This window comes from Salvia splendens, chromosome 3 (assembly GCF_004379255.2).
Source record: "Salvia splendens isolate huo1 chromosome 3, SspV2, whole genome shotgun sequence".
Lineage (NCBI taxonomy): Eukaryota > Viridiplantae > Streptophyta > Magnoliopsida > Lamiales > Lamiaceae > Salvia > Salvia splendens.
The window spans coordinates 38,747,954-38,764,463 of NC_056034.1; the positions used below are offsets into that span (position 1 = coordinate 38,747,954).

The 16,510-nt window shown below is 41.6% G+C and overlaps 2 protein-coding genes and 1 long non-coding RNA gene across 5 annotated transcripts; 2 read left to right on the forward strand and 1 right to left on the reverse strand.

Annotated features, from left to right (window-relative positions):
* Positions 1 to 85: 85 nt before the first annotated feature.
* LOC121795973 lies at positions 86 to 5,718 on the forward strand. Its single transcript, XR_006049673.1, has 2 exons — positions 86 to 335; positions 5,549 to 5,718. It is a non-coding gene; the product is annotated as an uncharacterized LOC121795973 (long non-coding RNA).
* On the forward strand, positions 671 to 5,718 carry LOC121795965. 3 transcript variants are annotated; one of them, XM_042194647.1, is made up of 3 exons: positions 671 to 3,118; positions 3,233 to 5,168; positions 5,246 to 5,718. In XM_042194647.1, the coding sequence occupies exon 1, from the start codon at positions 823 to 825 to the stop codon at positions 2,626 to 2,628; it is 1,806 nt and encodes a 601-aa protein (XP_042050581.1). In that variant the 5' UTR covers positions 671 to 822; the 3' UTR covers positions 2,629 to 3,118; positions 3,233 to 5,168; positions 5,246 to 5,718. The 3 variants fall into 3 exon arrangements, with proteins under 3 accessions (XP_042050581.1, XP_042050582.1, XP_042050580.1); XM_042194648.1 differs by having other exon boundaries at positions 3,233 to 4,752; positions 4,886 to 5,718; XM_042194646.1 differs by having other exon boundaries at positions 3,233 to 5,718.
* A 6,921-nt stretch (positions 5,719 to 12,639) lies between these two features.
* On the reverse strand, positions 12,640 to 16,167 carry LOC121795967 (RPM1-interacting protein 4-like). The gene is made up of 4 exons (XM_042194649.1): positions 15,991 to 16,167; positions 13,642 to 14,343; positions 13,079 to 13,267; positions 12,640 to 12,930 (listed from the first exon to the last, which is right to left on the reverse strand). Exons 1-4 carry the CDS (start codon positions 15,994 to 15,996, stop codon positions 12,898 to 12,900), a joined length of 930 nt encoding a protein of 309 aa, XP_042050583.1. The 5' UTR covers positions 15,997 to 16,167; the 3' UTR covers positions 12,640 to 12,897.
* Positions 16,168 to 16,510: the final 343 nt, after the last annotated feature.

Below are 16,510 nucleotides of genomic sequence, written 5' to 3' on the forward strand. Positions count from 1 at the left end.
CCTATATATAAGGCATTTTAGTGTAAAATGTAGTTAACTTTTCCAAAAATGTAGTCCATTAATGAAAAACTCTTCTTTTCTCTCCTTTTCCATCCGTCGACGGTTTCCATCTTTTTGCCTTCATTTCTTTCATTCTCCTTCAATGGAGATTTATCGATTTCATTCTCCATTTTTCACAGTTTCGAGCACCACATTATGCTCAGAATGCCAAAAACCCAACCATTCTCGGAAAGGATTTCTGAGTACATGATAGGGAACTCAACGACGTTATAATCCAAGACGAGGGGAACACGCCGCACGGGCAGCCCGAACCTCCTGCAACAGCCAATGTCGAGGTAGCTACGCAACTCAAGAAGCACGACGCAAGGACGAAAGAGGTGCAACAACCAAAGAAGGATCGCCCCAAGAGGAACGCCCCCAAGCCGCCTCGCTACCGTGACTTCACATGACATTAGAGATAGCAGATCTTTTATTATTTGTTGCCCTATTTAATTTCCCTATTTTTGGATATTTTTGCTTAGAATATTATTATTAAATCTTTTCGGGTTTTCCTCTTGATTCTTTCCCGAATCGTAGAGTCGAATAAAGCAGGGTCCGGACTCTATATATAGAGTCCATTAGAGAGTCAAAATTATCGAGAATTAAGAAATAAAAATATCTTCTTCTCGAAACCGTGTGTTTGGAACCCTAGTTGCTGCTAGGGTTTGTGCCTATTTCTGTTATAATTTGTGTGCTCTTGAATCAGTAGAATTGGAGTTCTATCAATTGGTGCTTCCATTGATCTCTCTTCTCCCGACCACGACCTTCACATCGCCACCGCCTATGGCTACGTCGGACACAAAAAGCGGCGACGCCACACCACCACCACCAATCAACTACACCAACGAGGAGCTTGCCCAGATGATATTTGATACGAATAGCCGTTACGCCGGTCATGACAGGAAGTTGATGTCGATTCAGTTTGATCTTGAATCGTTTGCACACAGACAGGATGCTTCAACTAAGAAGTTGATGTCGATTCAGTTTGATCTTGAATCGTTTGCACACAGACAGGATGCTTCAACTAAGAAGTTGGAGAATAGCCTTGCCCTTCTCATCGAGGCAAGCCAGAATCGTTGGAAAGAACCACCCGACCCCGCGGGTTTCAATCTGGCCACTCGCGGCTGGCGACTTCCGCCTTCACTGACAACACTACAGCGAGGCGTCGATCTGGAGCCTCTCCCACGAGTTAAACCAGAGGCACCCCGGTTTAATGGAGAGAACGCGCCTGATTGGATCCGGAAAATTCAGCGCTACTACAATCACCACTACACACCGCTTCAAGATCGCCTTTACCTGACATCGTATCTGTTCGACCATCCGGCGTCAAGCTGGCTTACTTATTGGGAGAACAATTGCAAACACAAGACGTGGGACGAATTCCTCATGGCAGTTAAACATAGTTTTGACCCGGATTTGTATGTTGATTATGTGGGTCGCCTTGCTGAGCTCCGCCAGACATCTTCGGTGGATGCTTACCAAACTGAATTTGAGGATGTCATGCAGAAAACAACCGACGTGGGCTCTGACACCCTTATTTCTTTATTCATTGCGGGGTTACATGACTCTATCAAACAAGAGCTGCTCATAAATCGGCCACCGTCGCTGGACGCCGCCTTCACCCTAGCACAAAGGCTGGCTGCTTGTCAATCTCTACCGTCTGCAATGACTGCTTCACCGCGACCGTCGTGGCATAACCGCGACAACAGACCCAAGACTACACCGGCGCTGGTCGTCAACTACCCGCCAAAGACTGCCACGACCCCGCAACCGCGTCCGGAGCAGAATACATGGCCTATTGGTCGCTTCAACAACAAACCGCGACCAAACTATCCTGTCATCCGTGTCTCTGCGGCTGAGCGCGCAGAGAAGACCCGTCGGGGTGAATGTTGGTGGTGTCCGGAGCCATATTCTTTCGAGCACGTTTGCAGCAAGAAATTTTATGCACTCATGGGAGCAGACGACGAAGACGACTGGATTGATGATGAGAATGGGATACCAGAGGATGACGGCGAGACTATGGTTATCACGGGCGACGTGTCTAGTATTCATGTCATTAGTCCAAAAATCCGTCCCCGCACCATTCGTCTGACGGGCAGGATTAATGATTCTGCGGTTTCTGTACTGATTGATGGCGGCAGTACCCACAATTTCATCCAACCCGCCGTCGCGGAACATCTAAGTCTTCCTCTTCATGAGATTAAACATTTTCGTGTTTTTGTGGGTAATGGCGAATCCCTTCGTTGCTCTCACGCTTGCTTGCACACTCCAATTACAATGCAGGGTTATACGTTTGAGATCGACCTTTTTATCTTGCAAATCAATGGGCCGGACGTCATACTCGGTGTGCAATGGCTGCAGGAACTTGGTGATGTCAACAAAAATTATCGCCATTTGACGATGAAATTTGATGCGGGAAACAGACCGATATTTCTTCAAGGCGAGGGAGCTGAACCGAGGCCTATCTCATATAACAACTTGTTCTCCCTTGTCGGCCAGGAATCAGATTGTGAGCTCTTCGAACTGGTCTCGGTATCCCCAGAACTAACTACTGCCGAACCAGCCTGCCCTGGCATCGGTGTTAGCTAAGTTCCAGGTGGTGTTCTCCATGTCGACGGGCCTTCTTCCGTCCTGCCGCTGGGATCACAGGATCCATCTGCCGCATAACTCCAAGCCGGTGAATGTCCGCCCATACCGCTATCCGTACTTTCAAAAGACGGAAATCGAGCGCCAGGTTCAGGATATGCTTTCTCAGGGTGTAATTCAGCATAGTACGAGCCCCTTTTCGTCACCTGTGTTATTGGTCAGGAAGAAAAACGTCTCCTTTCGGTTTTGCGTCGACTATAGAGCACTTAATGCAGCCACAACACCCGATCACTTTCCCATTCCGACGACGGATGAACTCTTTGATGAATTGAGTAGGGCCCGAATTTTTTCTAAACTGGATTTGCGTTCAGGATATCATCAAATCAGGATGCACAGTGACGACGTGCACAAAACTGTTTTTCGCATGCATGATGGACATTTTGAGTTCCTGGTGATGCCTTTCGGATTGACAAACGCCCCATCAACCTTTCAGGTAGCTATGAATAGCATCTTCCAGTCGTTCCTCCGCCAGTTTGTTATAGTCTTCTTCGACGACATTCTAGTTTATAGTGCCTCGGTGGCTGATCACTCTCTTCATTTGGAGCAGGTATTACATACGCTCTCTGCCAACAGCTTTTATGTGAAGCAATCGAAATGTTCCTTTGGTGTTGATACGATCGATTATTTGGGACATATCATCTCCGCTGGTGAGCTACGGGCTGATACCTCTAAGTTAGAGGCAATGGCATCTTGGCCCACTCCATCCACAGTGAAGCAATTGCGTGGATTTTTAGGTTTGACCGGGTATTACAGACGTTTTGTGAAGAATTATTCCATTATCCCAGCCCCCCTTACTGACTTGCTTAAGAAGAAAGCATTCGCTTGGTCCCCGCTGACCGACGCCAATTTTCTTGAGTTGAAATCCGCGATGAGTTCTGCCCCTGTGCTCCACCTCCCAGATTTTGACTTACCGTTTGTCATCGAGACGGATGCCTCAGATTTTGGAATTGGAGCTGTCCTCCTACAGAATGGGCATCCTCTGGCATATTTCAGCAACAAATTGGGGCCACACTGCCGAGTTTCCTCGACATATCACAAGGAACTCTACGCAATTGTTGAGTCGGTACAGAAGTAGCGACAATATCTCCTCGGTAGGGAATTTATCATTCGAAGTGACCAGCGCAGTTTGAAGGAATTACTTTCGTAGGTTGTACATACACCGGATCAGCAATTCTACATTCGAAAGTTGATGGGTTTTAAATTCTCCATCGAGTATAAGTCTAGAGCGTCCAATAGGGTGGCTGATGCCCTATCTCGCCAGAATCCTGACGCTGACACAGAGAACGCGAAGCTGTTCCTCACCTTTGCTCGCCCGGTTCCCCTGGTTTTGGCCATTATTCATCGTGAAAATTCGACGCTACCAGATCTAGTCGCCCTTCATGAAGCTGTCGCAAACCGGCGAGCTCCAGCCCATATCTCCGTGACGGACGGGCTGTTGTATTTCAAGAACAGGCTGTTGTTGAGCCGTGATACTGCTGTTCGAAATGATATTTTAGAAGAATCCCATGGTTCCAAATCTGCAGGACACCCAGGTGAAAAGCGAACTTTCTCACGTGTTGCTTCTTCTTTCTTCTGGCCGGGTATGCGCGCTGATGTACGTCGCTTTGTGACTGCCTGCTCAGTTTGTCAGGCGACAAAATATATAACGGATAGACCGTCCGGCTTGATTCAGCCACTCCCTATTCCGGACTCGGTATGGTCCGCAGCGTCAATGGACTTTATTGTGGGTTTGCCCAGTTCCCACGGATACACTGCCATTATGGTCGTCGTCGACCGCCTCTCTAAGTATGCTCATTTCGGTCCCTTGCCCACGGGTTTCGATGCTCCCACAGTTGCCCGCTTATTCGTTAGCACTGTAGTGAAGCTGCACGGTTTCCCAGATAAGCTCCTTACCGACAGGGACCCCATATTTGTGAGTGACTTCTGGAAAGAGCTTTTGACTATGAGCGGAACGAAGCTCCAATTCACTACAGCTTATCATCCACAAACGGATGGCCAGTCGGAGGTGACGAACCGTACTTTGGAGCAGTATTTACGTGCTTTCACGTTCGAGCAACCGAAGAAATGGTATGATTATCTTCCTTGGGCTGAATTGGCTATGAATTGTAGCGTGAATATTATCATTGGGATGTCACCTTTCAAATCCTTATATGGACGTGAACCGCCTAACTTGTTCGCGTCGCCGGCCTTGCCTGCGAAGAATGTAGCCGTGGTGGAGAGCTTGGGTGAGCGCACGGCTCTTTTGCGGACCTTGAAGTCGAACTTGCTGGCTGCACAACGAAAAATGGCAGAGTATGCTAATAAACATCACAAGCATGTTGAGTTTAATGTGGGTGATGATGTCCTGCTGCGCTTGCAGCCGTACCGCCAGGTTTCTGTGGGTAAACCATTATCTGCTAAATTGGCAAGACGATACTATGGTCCATTCAAGATCATTGAACGTATTGGCGCGGTTGCCTACTGCCTACAACTTCCACTTGAGAGTAGGATCCATGATGTCTTTCATGTTTCTCTACTCAAGCCATTTATTCCTCCACTAACATATTCGGTACGTTCTCAGCTTCCACAGTCTTTCAACAATCACCGCCCGGTCGATGTTCCAGTTCGTGCGACTGATGAGCGTGTGGTTCTGGTCCACGGGCTACCCCAGCATCAATGGTTAGTGCATTGGTCCGAAAATGCAGACATGCCTTCTTGGGAGTCGAAGGATGATTTGTTACGCCACTTTCCGTCTCTTAGCCTTGAGGACAAGGCTGTGCCTATGGAGGGGGGAGTTGATAGGGGACTCAACGACGTTATAATCCAAGACGAGGGGAACACGCCGCACGGGCAGCCCGAACCTCCTGCAACAGCCAATGTCGAGGCATGCCGCAAGGACGAAAGAGGTGCAACAACCAAAGAAGGATCGCCCCCAAGCCGCCTCGCTACCGTGACTTCACGTGACATTAGAGATAGCAGATCTTTTATTATTTGTTGCCTTATTTAATTTCCCTATTTTTGGATATTTTTGCTTAGAATATTATTATTAAATCTTTTCGGGGTTTCTTCTTGATTCTTTCTCGAATCGTAGAGTCGAATCAAGCAGGGTCCGGACTCTATATATAGAGTCCAATAGAGAGTCAAAATTATCGAGAATTAAGAAATAAAAATATCTTCTTCTCGAAACCGTGTGTTTGGAACCCTAGTTGCTGCTAGGGTTTGTGCCTGTGTGCTCTTGAATCGGTAGAATTGGAGTTCTATCAGTACACGTAAGTGCTCGGAATATCCCGAGTACATGAAATATTCCGAGAACAATGGGTGGTCGGAAATGTTCACATCGACCATGGTATGTTTCCGAGCAATTTGGTGCTCAAAATTTTAGAAATTTTCATTTTTTAAATTATTATATTTCATGTTTGTTGATGCTCAACAAACATGAAACTCGTGCACTTAAATCATTTTTAGATTTACAGCACAAAAGCACAACTCGTTGACATATTTTAAATATAACAAAAAACACAAAAATGAAATGAACAACATGTTTCAATTATAGATATAGAGCACAAAAGCACAACTTAAATGAAAAACAATTGAATTGATCATCGACTTGGTTATTTTTCTCTTCATTTTAGATTTAGATTATTTCCTTTGAATTTGAAAAAAAAGGAGGAAGATAGATCATCAACTAATCTTCTTCTCATTTCTTCAGCATTTCTTCTAATCTCAACTAAACATATACATCTAAATCAACAACTAGTACAATTTTAAGAATTAATCTCAACTAAATATACACATTTAAAACAACAACTACTCCCCCCGTCCCACTCAAGATGTCCATATTTCCTTTTTAATTTTGTTCCACTTAAAATGTTCACTGTCCATATTTGAAAACAAATTCATCTCTCCTCTATCCTCATTAAAACACATAACCACCTTTCCTCTCTCTACTATATTACACTAAATAATTATTCCTAAAACTCCATGGCATGCCACTCAAGATTGTGGACATCTTGAGTGGGACGGAGGTAGTACAATTTTAAGAATTGGAGACAGTTGAATAGAGAGCAAATAATTATTCATTGTAACGTATTATACTCAATTTGCCTAAGCATAATAAAATCACATCTGAGGCAGAGGACTAGACGTAGATATCACATTGTATTAGACTTTAATTATTTCAACAACGTGCAAACAACAGATGCTCGACAGCTAGAGTACACATGATTCTTAGAATTACCGAGCACATGCTTGTGCTCAGACTTATGTCGCGAGTACACTTTGGATGTGACAATTTCATAATTCCAATCAAATCGACCGGCCAAACCTTGCCGAGCACATTGATTGTGCTTGAAGAATACTCGGTAACTACACCATTTTTCGATAATCATGACTACTCTTGTTAGTGCTCGGAAAGTTCTTGAAGATTTCCAAGCAATTTACATACTAGGTAAAAATGAACACTGTTTTTTGTAATGGTTGTGTTGGGTGTGAGTACTTAATGCGCAACACAAAAAAGGTCAGGGACTAAAGTGCAAATACGAAAGAGTTTGAAAGTTTGTTACAAGTTGCAAGCTGCGGTTGAAGAAACAGCTATAAGAGCTAATACTCGAGCTGGTGCGAAGGGTTATTCAACATACACGTTCACATATATTGAAGATGCTATCTTTGTTATCAGGGCTGCTGCTACAAGAGTTAGAGAGCGTGTGATTGTTTGAGTTATTGAGCCATTGTTTTGAGCTGATTTTGAATGTGGATGAATCGGTTGAATAGCTCTTTCATTTCTCCCATGGATGTAGGTCTTCTTGACCGAATCACGTAAAACTCGTTGCAGGGGCGGACACATTAAAAGAAAGGGTAGAGCTTAAGCCCTTACCCAAAATGAGTTTTCTTATCTTTTTCTGATGGAGTACGGACTAAACAAGCCCAATAGCAGTGACAGCCCATCAGCCCAAAGCCCAAGGAAGAGTATCAGTTCGGCATTACCAAAGAGTTCGGCCCCAGCCTACAGCTCGGTAAAAGCCGACCAATCAGTTCGGCATTACCAAAGAGTTCGGCCCCAGCCTACAGCTCGGTAAAAGCCGACCAATCAAGCTCTACTCTCAGATCGGCAAAAGCTGCTCGGCAATAGTTCAGCAGTTCGGTCTCAGTATTCGACCGAACTGGGAGATAGTGGACCCATGCAGGATCTCATGACCACTACACGATCTATTTAGTGGTGTCAAATCATGCAGGATCTCATGCGGGATAAGCGGACCAAACAAAGAGGTAGTGGACCCATGCAGGATCTCCATGACCTCCACGACATCCACAACCATCATTAGTGGTGATGCAAGCCACGATCTTAGTTCAATGTATAAATAGAACTTAGATCAGATAGACTGGGGTTGAGTTCTCTAGAGATCAAATATCAAATAGCAAGTCTGTATTGTAAGCTGTAGAAAACAGATCAAGCAATACAACTCTGCCCTCTTTTCTTCCCGTGGACGTAGATTTACCTCAGTAAATCGAACCACGTAAATCTCTATGTCGTGATCTGTATTTTCCAGCATTCATCACCATCAAAAATTCGCCCAACCATCATTTTCATTTCTATTTTTTTTGAAATTTTCTAAAAAGTGTCTTAAGCCCTTACTATATAAACGTTACTGAAGACATAATTATTGAAAATTGAATGATTAAAGGGCTGAACTTAATCTGAAAAAAAAATTGCAGAGCAAAGTTAACAACAATGGAAAGAAGAAGAGTATCTAACAAAATATGATTAATATAATATTATTATATTGTGAAAATCCTTCGGAGATAGCGCCGCATTATTTTGCTTTAAAAAAGTGAGCCACTCTTAGGGTGTCCACTATAAGGCGGACACACCCAATAGCCCCGCCCCAGTTTTTGTCCATAGCCCCAATTTTATTGTCCATAGCCCCAAAATTTTGTGTCCGCCACTATGGTGGACACCTCCAATAGCCCCCAAATTTTATAATCAACTTTCATTTTATAATATTTCAAGTAATTATGAACAAATTTATCGGGCTCTTAGTGGATTAGAAGAAGCCGACTATACGAATTAAAAATAAAAATAAAAATAAAAATAAAATACAAATTAAAATTAAAATTAGAATTACACACTAAATTAAAATTAAAATCACACACTACATTGAATCTAGTACAAATCACTACCAAGTTTACACAACGCCACTACCTCCCCTACGTGCCCACACTTCTTCAATCAAATCGGCCTGCAGTGTGTTATGTGATGTGGTTCTACGCATATCAGCGAAGCGTTGGATCAAATATTCATTGCTCCGTGGTACGCCCATCTGGATCGGCGCGGACGCGACACCGTGACTTGTACTTGCACCCTCTTCCGGCGCCCATCGCTCTGCCGCAAATTCTTCATCTTCTATTATCATATTATGCAATATGATACAGGCTAACATAATATTCGCGACATCATCTTCGTGCCAAACTCGTGCTGGACACCGTATAATAGCCCACCGCGATTGGAGGACACCAAAAGCCCGCTCAACGTCCTTCCTAGCACTCTCTTGTTTGCGCGCAAAATATTGTTTCTTCGGTCCTACCGGTTGGCGGACAGTCTTCACGAATACGGGCCACCGCAGATATATTCCATCTGCCAAATAGTATCCCCTACTGTACTGCGTACCGTTGGCTACGAAGCTGATTTCTGGCCCCTCCCCCCGGCACTCCTCGTTGAAGAGAGGCGACGACTGAAGAACATTGATGTCGTTGTTCGAACCTGCCACGCCGAAATACGCATGCCAGATCTTCAGACGGTAGTCCGCAACGGCTTCCAGTATCATTGTTGGATGTTTACTTTTGAATCCAGTAGTGAACTGGCCTTTCCATGCCACGGGGCAGTTCCTCCACTCCCAATGCATGCAATCGATGCTTCCTAACATTCCTGGGAAGCCGTGCACCGACCCGTGCATATCAAGTAGGCGCTGACACTCATCCGGGTTGGGCTTCCGTAGAAACTCCCCACCGAAAATTTCCCGAATCCCCTTACAGAACTGCTTAAGCACCGTGAGGCTAGTCGTCTCACCCATCTGTAGGTATTCATCGAACATGTCCGCTGGTCCAGCGTAGGCAAGCTGTCGGATTGCAGCGGTGCACTTCTGTTGTGTGGACAGCCCGATCCGGCCAGCCGCATCACGTCAGAGGGTGAAGCACCGGTAACGCTCCGCCAAATTCGTCGCTATATAGTTGAACAGCCGCTGCGACATCCTGAATCTCCGGCGGAATATCTCGGGTGGATAACAGGGGTTATCCTCGAAGTAATCATCCATTAAACGTTGGTGAGCACCGACGTGATCTCGTGGGATTGTCCGCCGATGAGTAATGGTGCGAGGGATCGGATCCTCCGCATCCTCCGCCAAACGGGCCGCTACCTCCTGGGCGGCCTGGTGTTGCACCTGTTGAATCAGAGCATTCCAGTTGTCTCTCCACAAATTGTTCATTTCCGACCCCAAATTGTAGTGAGAGAAATTTGTATAGATGTTGTGTTTGAATGGTGTGAAAATAATGAATGAAGTGGGGTGTATTTATAGGTGAATTGAAGTGTAAAAAAAAAAAAAATTAAATTCGCATGCAACCGCCGCGGCTTTATCTTCGTGCCACTATAGGCGCCGCGCCTATAGGCGCGGCTATAGCCCCCGCCGTTTCCTCGCCCCGCACCCGGCGATTCCGCGTCCGCCGCCCCTCCCCCCACCCGCCGCGTCCACCCCCGCGGCGGACACCCTTCCCACTATAAGCCGCCCCACTTCCGCCCCGCTCGCGGCTATAGCCGCGTCCACATTATAGTGGATGCTCTTAGTCTTCAAATAAAACTGCTACTATTACTTGTTGTAAATAGTGCCGAGCAGTAGTATAATTTTTCAGAAGTATAACTTCTTTGTACAAATTATAAGTGTAATTAAAAAATCCATATAAATTATGTAAGTAAAATTTATAATTCATCACTTAATTTTTAATATAATATAATATATTGTGTTAGTTCCATTTCAAGTGACTCATATTTTTTTAGCCGTTTCAATTAAAGTGAGTATTATTTTTATTTGACTAATATCATACCTTTTTTTATTGTACTTTATTTTTCAACCTATTTTTTCTTATTCCTATTTTATTTTTTCTCTTTATTTAATAACTAAACAATAGTACTTCCTAAAATGTCGTGTCTAAAAGGAGCGTTTCATAGTAAAGCCCTTACTCGAAAAAAATTCTGCGTCCGCCCCTGACTCGTTGCCAATTTCTTTATGCGTTCTTGCATTGATTCTAGTTGTAGATCGATTCCAAAATTGTTAACCGGTTGTACTATATTTTTTTTCATCTTTGATTTAATTTAATCGAATTTATACATAAATATATATAATGGTTTAGAGTCGTAGTTGTTGCAGATTTGGAAAATAGTTAACTAAATATTTTTTAATGTTGACTAAATACGAGAAATGAGTTTTTATTATAATATTAGATTTTGTATTCGATAAATATAAATGCACACCAATTAATTGTATGGCTTATATATAGGATATGATGGATGTTTCTGGTCATTCTATTAAAATAGATTGTTGAAGAAGATTCTAGGATAGATTATGTTGGTTTATCAATTTTTAACTTAATCTAGACACTTCATTCTTGATCATTCTTAATTACGCTTAACAAATACTACATATTCTAGATTTATGAGAATACTCTCCCTTGTGCTCGCTCAAATAATTTTTAGTTTTCTTCCGAACCTTGGTCTTGGAAATGCTCAAGTGAAAATATGTAATAATTGGTCTTCAACTCTTCAGTTCAAGTTATGATATATTTGAACTGTATTTGCTTTTTATTGGTTGTCTCCGTAGGAACTGATATTTGATGGCTATATATTTTGTTATGCTACGATGTACAAGATCTTACAAGATACATCGTAATTTTATATATTATGTCTTTGTGTTGATAATTTTAATATATAGAATTGTAAGTTATGTTGTATTGAAAATTACTTATTATTTGGTCAAAACTCCTACTTTCATAGTGTCATCTTCTTTGCTAAACTTCTCTTTTGTGATTGGGGTACTAGCCATGTGTTTACAACCTACCATCTTGAACTTACAAGTAAATTTTCTATAGATTTCTTATGTGAAGCAAAATTTATTTTTATCTTGATTGACCTAAAACTCCAAAGTTAGTCATTTCAAAACTATTCATCATTGCCTCTATGAACTACTTGATCACATCTTCATTGTTTTCTACTTAATCATATCATCATTGTTTTCTATATCGATAAGACCATCAACATATAGAGAAGAATGTTTAGTTCATTTTTAGGGAGAATTTGGAGGATTTTTAGGGAATTGAATGAGATTGTTACTTTAAGTAGAAGAAGCTACTCCGATGAAAATGAGAGGATACTTGAGAAAAACAGGAGATCCTAGTTGTGAGAGGGGGTTGGGGAGGCTCGATGTGACATGATGCCACCAGAACTTGGTGCCACAAAGTCATCGAAAGGTGGCGGTGCAACGGCACAAGGAGTTCGAGGCAAAGCCCCATGGCTACTAACAGAGAGAGAGAGAGAGAGAGGGTACTCCCTATGTTCGGGGAAGAAAAAGATGAGAGGAAGATGAAGAGATTTTTTCTGTTCTAAATTGTCTAGCTAACTTACCTATACCTTGGATGAAAAAATTAGCCTAAAATGTCTGTTCTTATCATGTTTTGTATATTTATCTTATCATGTTTTTATATATTTATCTTTCCTACCAAACTACTAACGTAAAAGATTAAAGGATCTTTTGCACGTACCATAGTGCTAGTCCACCAAAACAGAGATGGAACTACGAAAAGCCATATCTTTAAGAAGTCAATTGTCCAGCTAAATTGATTATACGTAACGTTTAAATAGGAAACAAATTTCAAACCGATGAAGCTCAAGTGAACTCATACAAACATACTGTCTCCAACTCAAAACACCCAAAATTGCAATAAAATAGCATTTGATCAGAGACATCAAAGGGACTAACTGAATACAAAATTACAAAGATTACAGGAAAGCAGAGTAAGTTGAACTTACATTGGAAAAAAATTATACCAGAGCCGGTCTGGTCTTTCTGAATAAAAATATCAAGTGTCATAAAAACTTGTATAACTGAGAATTGCAATTTGCGCCGCGCACAAGCTATACAAAAAGAAATGCCTTACAATACGACTGATCTCACATACCGTGTCCAATCATTGTCATCTTCTAGTCCACGAAAAGCAAAAGCACCCCTACAATGAAAAACAAAGTTTCTGAAAATTTACCATTTTAAGATTATCAAGTAACATCCATGTGAATGGCTGAATACATTAATCATCTATGGAAAAGAATTACTCTACGATACTTTAGAAGTGTAAATAATAAGCTGAACATATTTACCTTGGCATTATCATTTGCTTCCTTCTGGGTACTAGAATAGGATGTTTCAGTCGGCTTTACAGGTACCTTTCCCGTTTCGCTGTTTTTCTCTTCTCTTACTAGGTTAAAAACTTGAGTGTACCCTTCTGCTGCAGCAGGATCAGTCTCATCCCAGTCACCAAATTTGGGAACAGCAGGGCCTCGATCAGGCTGCCATAAGGATGAGAAAATGAGGAAAGAGACATGAAAGGTGAACGTAGTAGAAGTAAAAGCTCTAGCCGAATGGTATTTAATTTCCACACACTCAGACTACAATGTAATATTTCACAAACTACTAGCATCAAAGGCAATGAATCTAAAAGTCTAACTCTTCATGAATGGTGTATTTCAAATAATCAGACAAGACTCGAAACCTCACAGTCCAAGATCTCTTCAAATTACCAACTTTCATACTATCATATTACTTGAAACAGCCAAGGAGTTTTCGAAACAATCTACCTTAACCTGTGAGCTAATTAGTCACCACAAGAAAGACATAAAAGCAGTTTTTGAAGCATGTGCGAATAAAATAGGTAAAACATTACTGAGTCATCGCCTCGTGTAACTGATCTCAGCCGAGACCTTCCAGGAGTAGTGGGTGCTAAACTTAGGCTCCCATCAGATGTAGCTTTCCTTTCCCACGAAGGAGAAGAAACTCCAATATTTCGTCCTCCAACTCTTGCCTGGGAATGCGGATGTAGTGGTGAATGATCGGTACTGCGATCAGACCCTACACTGTTCCTTGCATGCCTCTTAGGTGTTTCACCAGCACTCGAGCCACCATAGCGATGGTGAGGTGAGTTGGAACTATTTCTTCGGCCTGCAGTCTCATGACGCAATGGAGAATCAGTTAGCCTTCTCATTTCACCGTCTTCTCTGCTAGACCGCCGATCATGCCTTGGTCTACGGATTTCTATAGGCTTCAATGCTTCTACTTCTAATTTATCACTTCCAGATTGTGAAGAGTTATGCCTTCTATGAGATGCGTCATTTGCAGGTTTACGAGATACTACATCTGGGGAACTGGTTGATTTCCTTACTTCACCCTCCTCTCGGCTAGAAGGTCGCTCATGCTTTGGATTTTTTTCAAAAGATGATTTTTTATCCTTAGATTCAGCCTCAGCACTGTCATCGGGATTCATTTGGTAAATCTGACCACCCTTCTTATCCTTCCTTGCATTATCGAAATACATAGTGTAGGGGATTTCTTCAGTTTCCCAGTCACCGAATTGAGGTACTTGTGCGCGCTGCTCGAAAATCAAGAACCAATATCAAGAGTAGGGCCATGCTATGTCAACTTAGTGAATAGACATTCAACCACTTTGGACAAAAGTAGGCTTCAGTTTGTATTCCAGATAACATTACAAATATCAAACACTGACTGGAAGGAAATACATACAGCAATTACTTAATTATAGCATGCATAAGATGACAAGGTCCTAGGGTCAAGGATCAGAATGTATATGCCAACTCTCAGCTGATGAGACAAAAACTTGTTCCAGGAGGGGATGATGTTAAATTTATAACAACGCAAACATATTTTTCTTACTTCCAGTTCCAGGAATTTTCCATCTCTGTCCCTTTTTGTAAAGGCCAAAACATGGATTTTTCCATCACATGTTACAGTTTGATGATATGTATGAAACTCAAGGCCACATGGATTTTACTGATCTTGGAGTCTATACCCATATTAACAATGGAAAGCATGAAGAAGATCAAACATGAGCCAAAAATTCAACTTGTTTATAATTTTTCTATGAAAAATGGAAGCAAACATGATTTTCTCCTCTTAGTCAAGTTCAAAGTATTCATTAACAGTTAGTTCTCTCAGTTTCTAGTCAGCATTATAATTCCAACTAGAGTTCATTGTTTCTCCAAAATGTAATAGAATCCGAGAAGGAAAAACCTAACAGTGTTGTGTCAAATTTCACAGACTTTCTTGTCCAATGCTCCTACAGAATTAGAACCTTGTACTTAAGCAGTACAATCAAAATCTGAAAATAACTACAAGAACAATTATAAAATGGAGTATGAAAAAACTGACAATTTTTCCACATTGATTACAATGTACTAACATAGAATTGTTATGTCTTATTTCTGTTCAGTTTGTGGCAAAATAAGTTTCTAGGTAGAACTTCTATCCTATCAACAGACATTCATGAGATTTTTCAAGAAATAGAGTACTAGCAAGATAATAACCATAATAATTGTATTACTCGTACTATTTTCTTTGCAGCATTACCCCTTAACTTAAGATTCATGATCACATGACTTAAAGCGATCTAGCTAAACACTCCGTGCCTCTGTCTTGCCTCTTCAAAACTATTCTTAATAAGATGTTGTTCATCCCATGAAATAAAATCAAACAAGAAGAAAATATCTCTTCAGGGAACGACTAGATCCGAAGATCATATTTTCATGTAGGGTAGCCTAATACTATCAGAGTTGTGAAATGACGAATCAACTAAAAAAGATTTTAAAAAAGGGTAACATAATCTATTATAGATTTAGCCTTTAGCATTAACCATTTATTGATGTCTAGCAAGGATCCAGACAAATAGCCACCGACATTGCCTATATTCCTACCACAATCTAGAACACCGAAATCCCCAAGCATAGATTAATACAAGTAGCAAAAACCACAATAAATCTCAAGCCATATTCATCTGCTGACATTAAACACAAGCAGCCTCCTACCGCACAACAATTTGCAGAACATAACTCAACTTCTTCAATCAAATCACAAGAAAAACTGAATAAAAAAATCAACTACTATTAATAAACGAGGAAGAAATGAAAATGAATGCAACCCCAAAGCATTAAAATCGCAGCAAGGTTTAGCATTATGGAGCAATTAACTACACATCAAGCATAGATCAAGAAATAGCACTTACAGCCATAGATCTGTGTGAAAGAAAACCAAATTATCGAGCGAAAGGGGCTATAGATAGTAGTAGAAATTGGAGCGGCCGTGAAGATTGAGGTGATCAGCTGGAGTGAGAGAGAGAGATAAGAATTAAGAAGTCAAGTTGAAGTAAGAACACGTGCTGCTTGTGCTTCTGCTTGTGCTTATGCCCGTGCTCGTGCCCGTGCTCGTGTTTGTGTGTATTTAATGACATCTCAGCTGTACAACATTATAACAAAATTCAGATTACATACTCTTTTAAAATAGGGACTAATTAAATTCCCGACAATAGGATACAAGAAAAATAAACTCTTGAGATTTCCAGTGAAAAAGTACAAGTGTTTATACAAACACAATATTGATACTCATTAGAAGTAGATCATAACGAGTATCAGATAATCTCGATCCTTCCTACCTGAAATTTTTTGGAAAAATCAGATATCGAATATGAGTTCGGATATTGGGTTTTGGAAATATTGGGCATTACGATCGGGTTTTATCCAAAATTA

What these genes read in the sequence shown, in the direction of transcription:
- LOC121795965 (XM_042194646.1), top strand. Translation starts at nt 823, where the DNA reads ATGGCTACGTCGGACACAAAAAGCGGCGACGCCACACCACCACCACCA.
- LOC121795967 (XM_042194649.1), bottom strand. An exon ending in TTACACGAGGCGATGACTCA is followed by an intron (nt 13,268 to 13,641) that starts GTAATGTTTTAC and finishes TCCTTATGGCAG; the next exon opens with CCTGATCGAGGCCCTGCTGT. An exon ending in AAGCAAATGATAATGCCAAG is followed by an intron (nt 12,931 to 13,078) that starts GTAAATATGTTC and finishes TTTTCATTGTAG; the next exon opens with GGGTGCTTTTGCTTTTCGTG.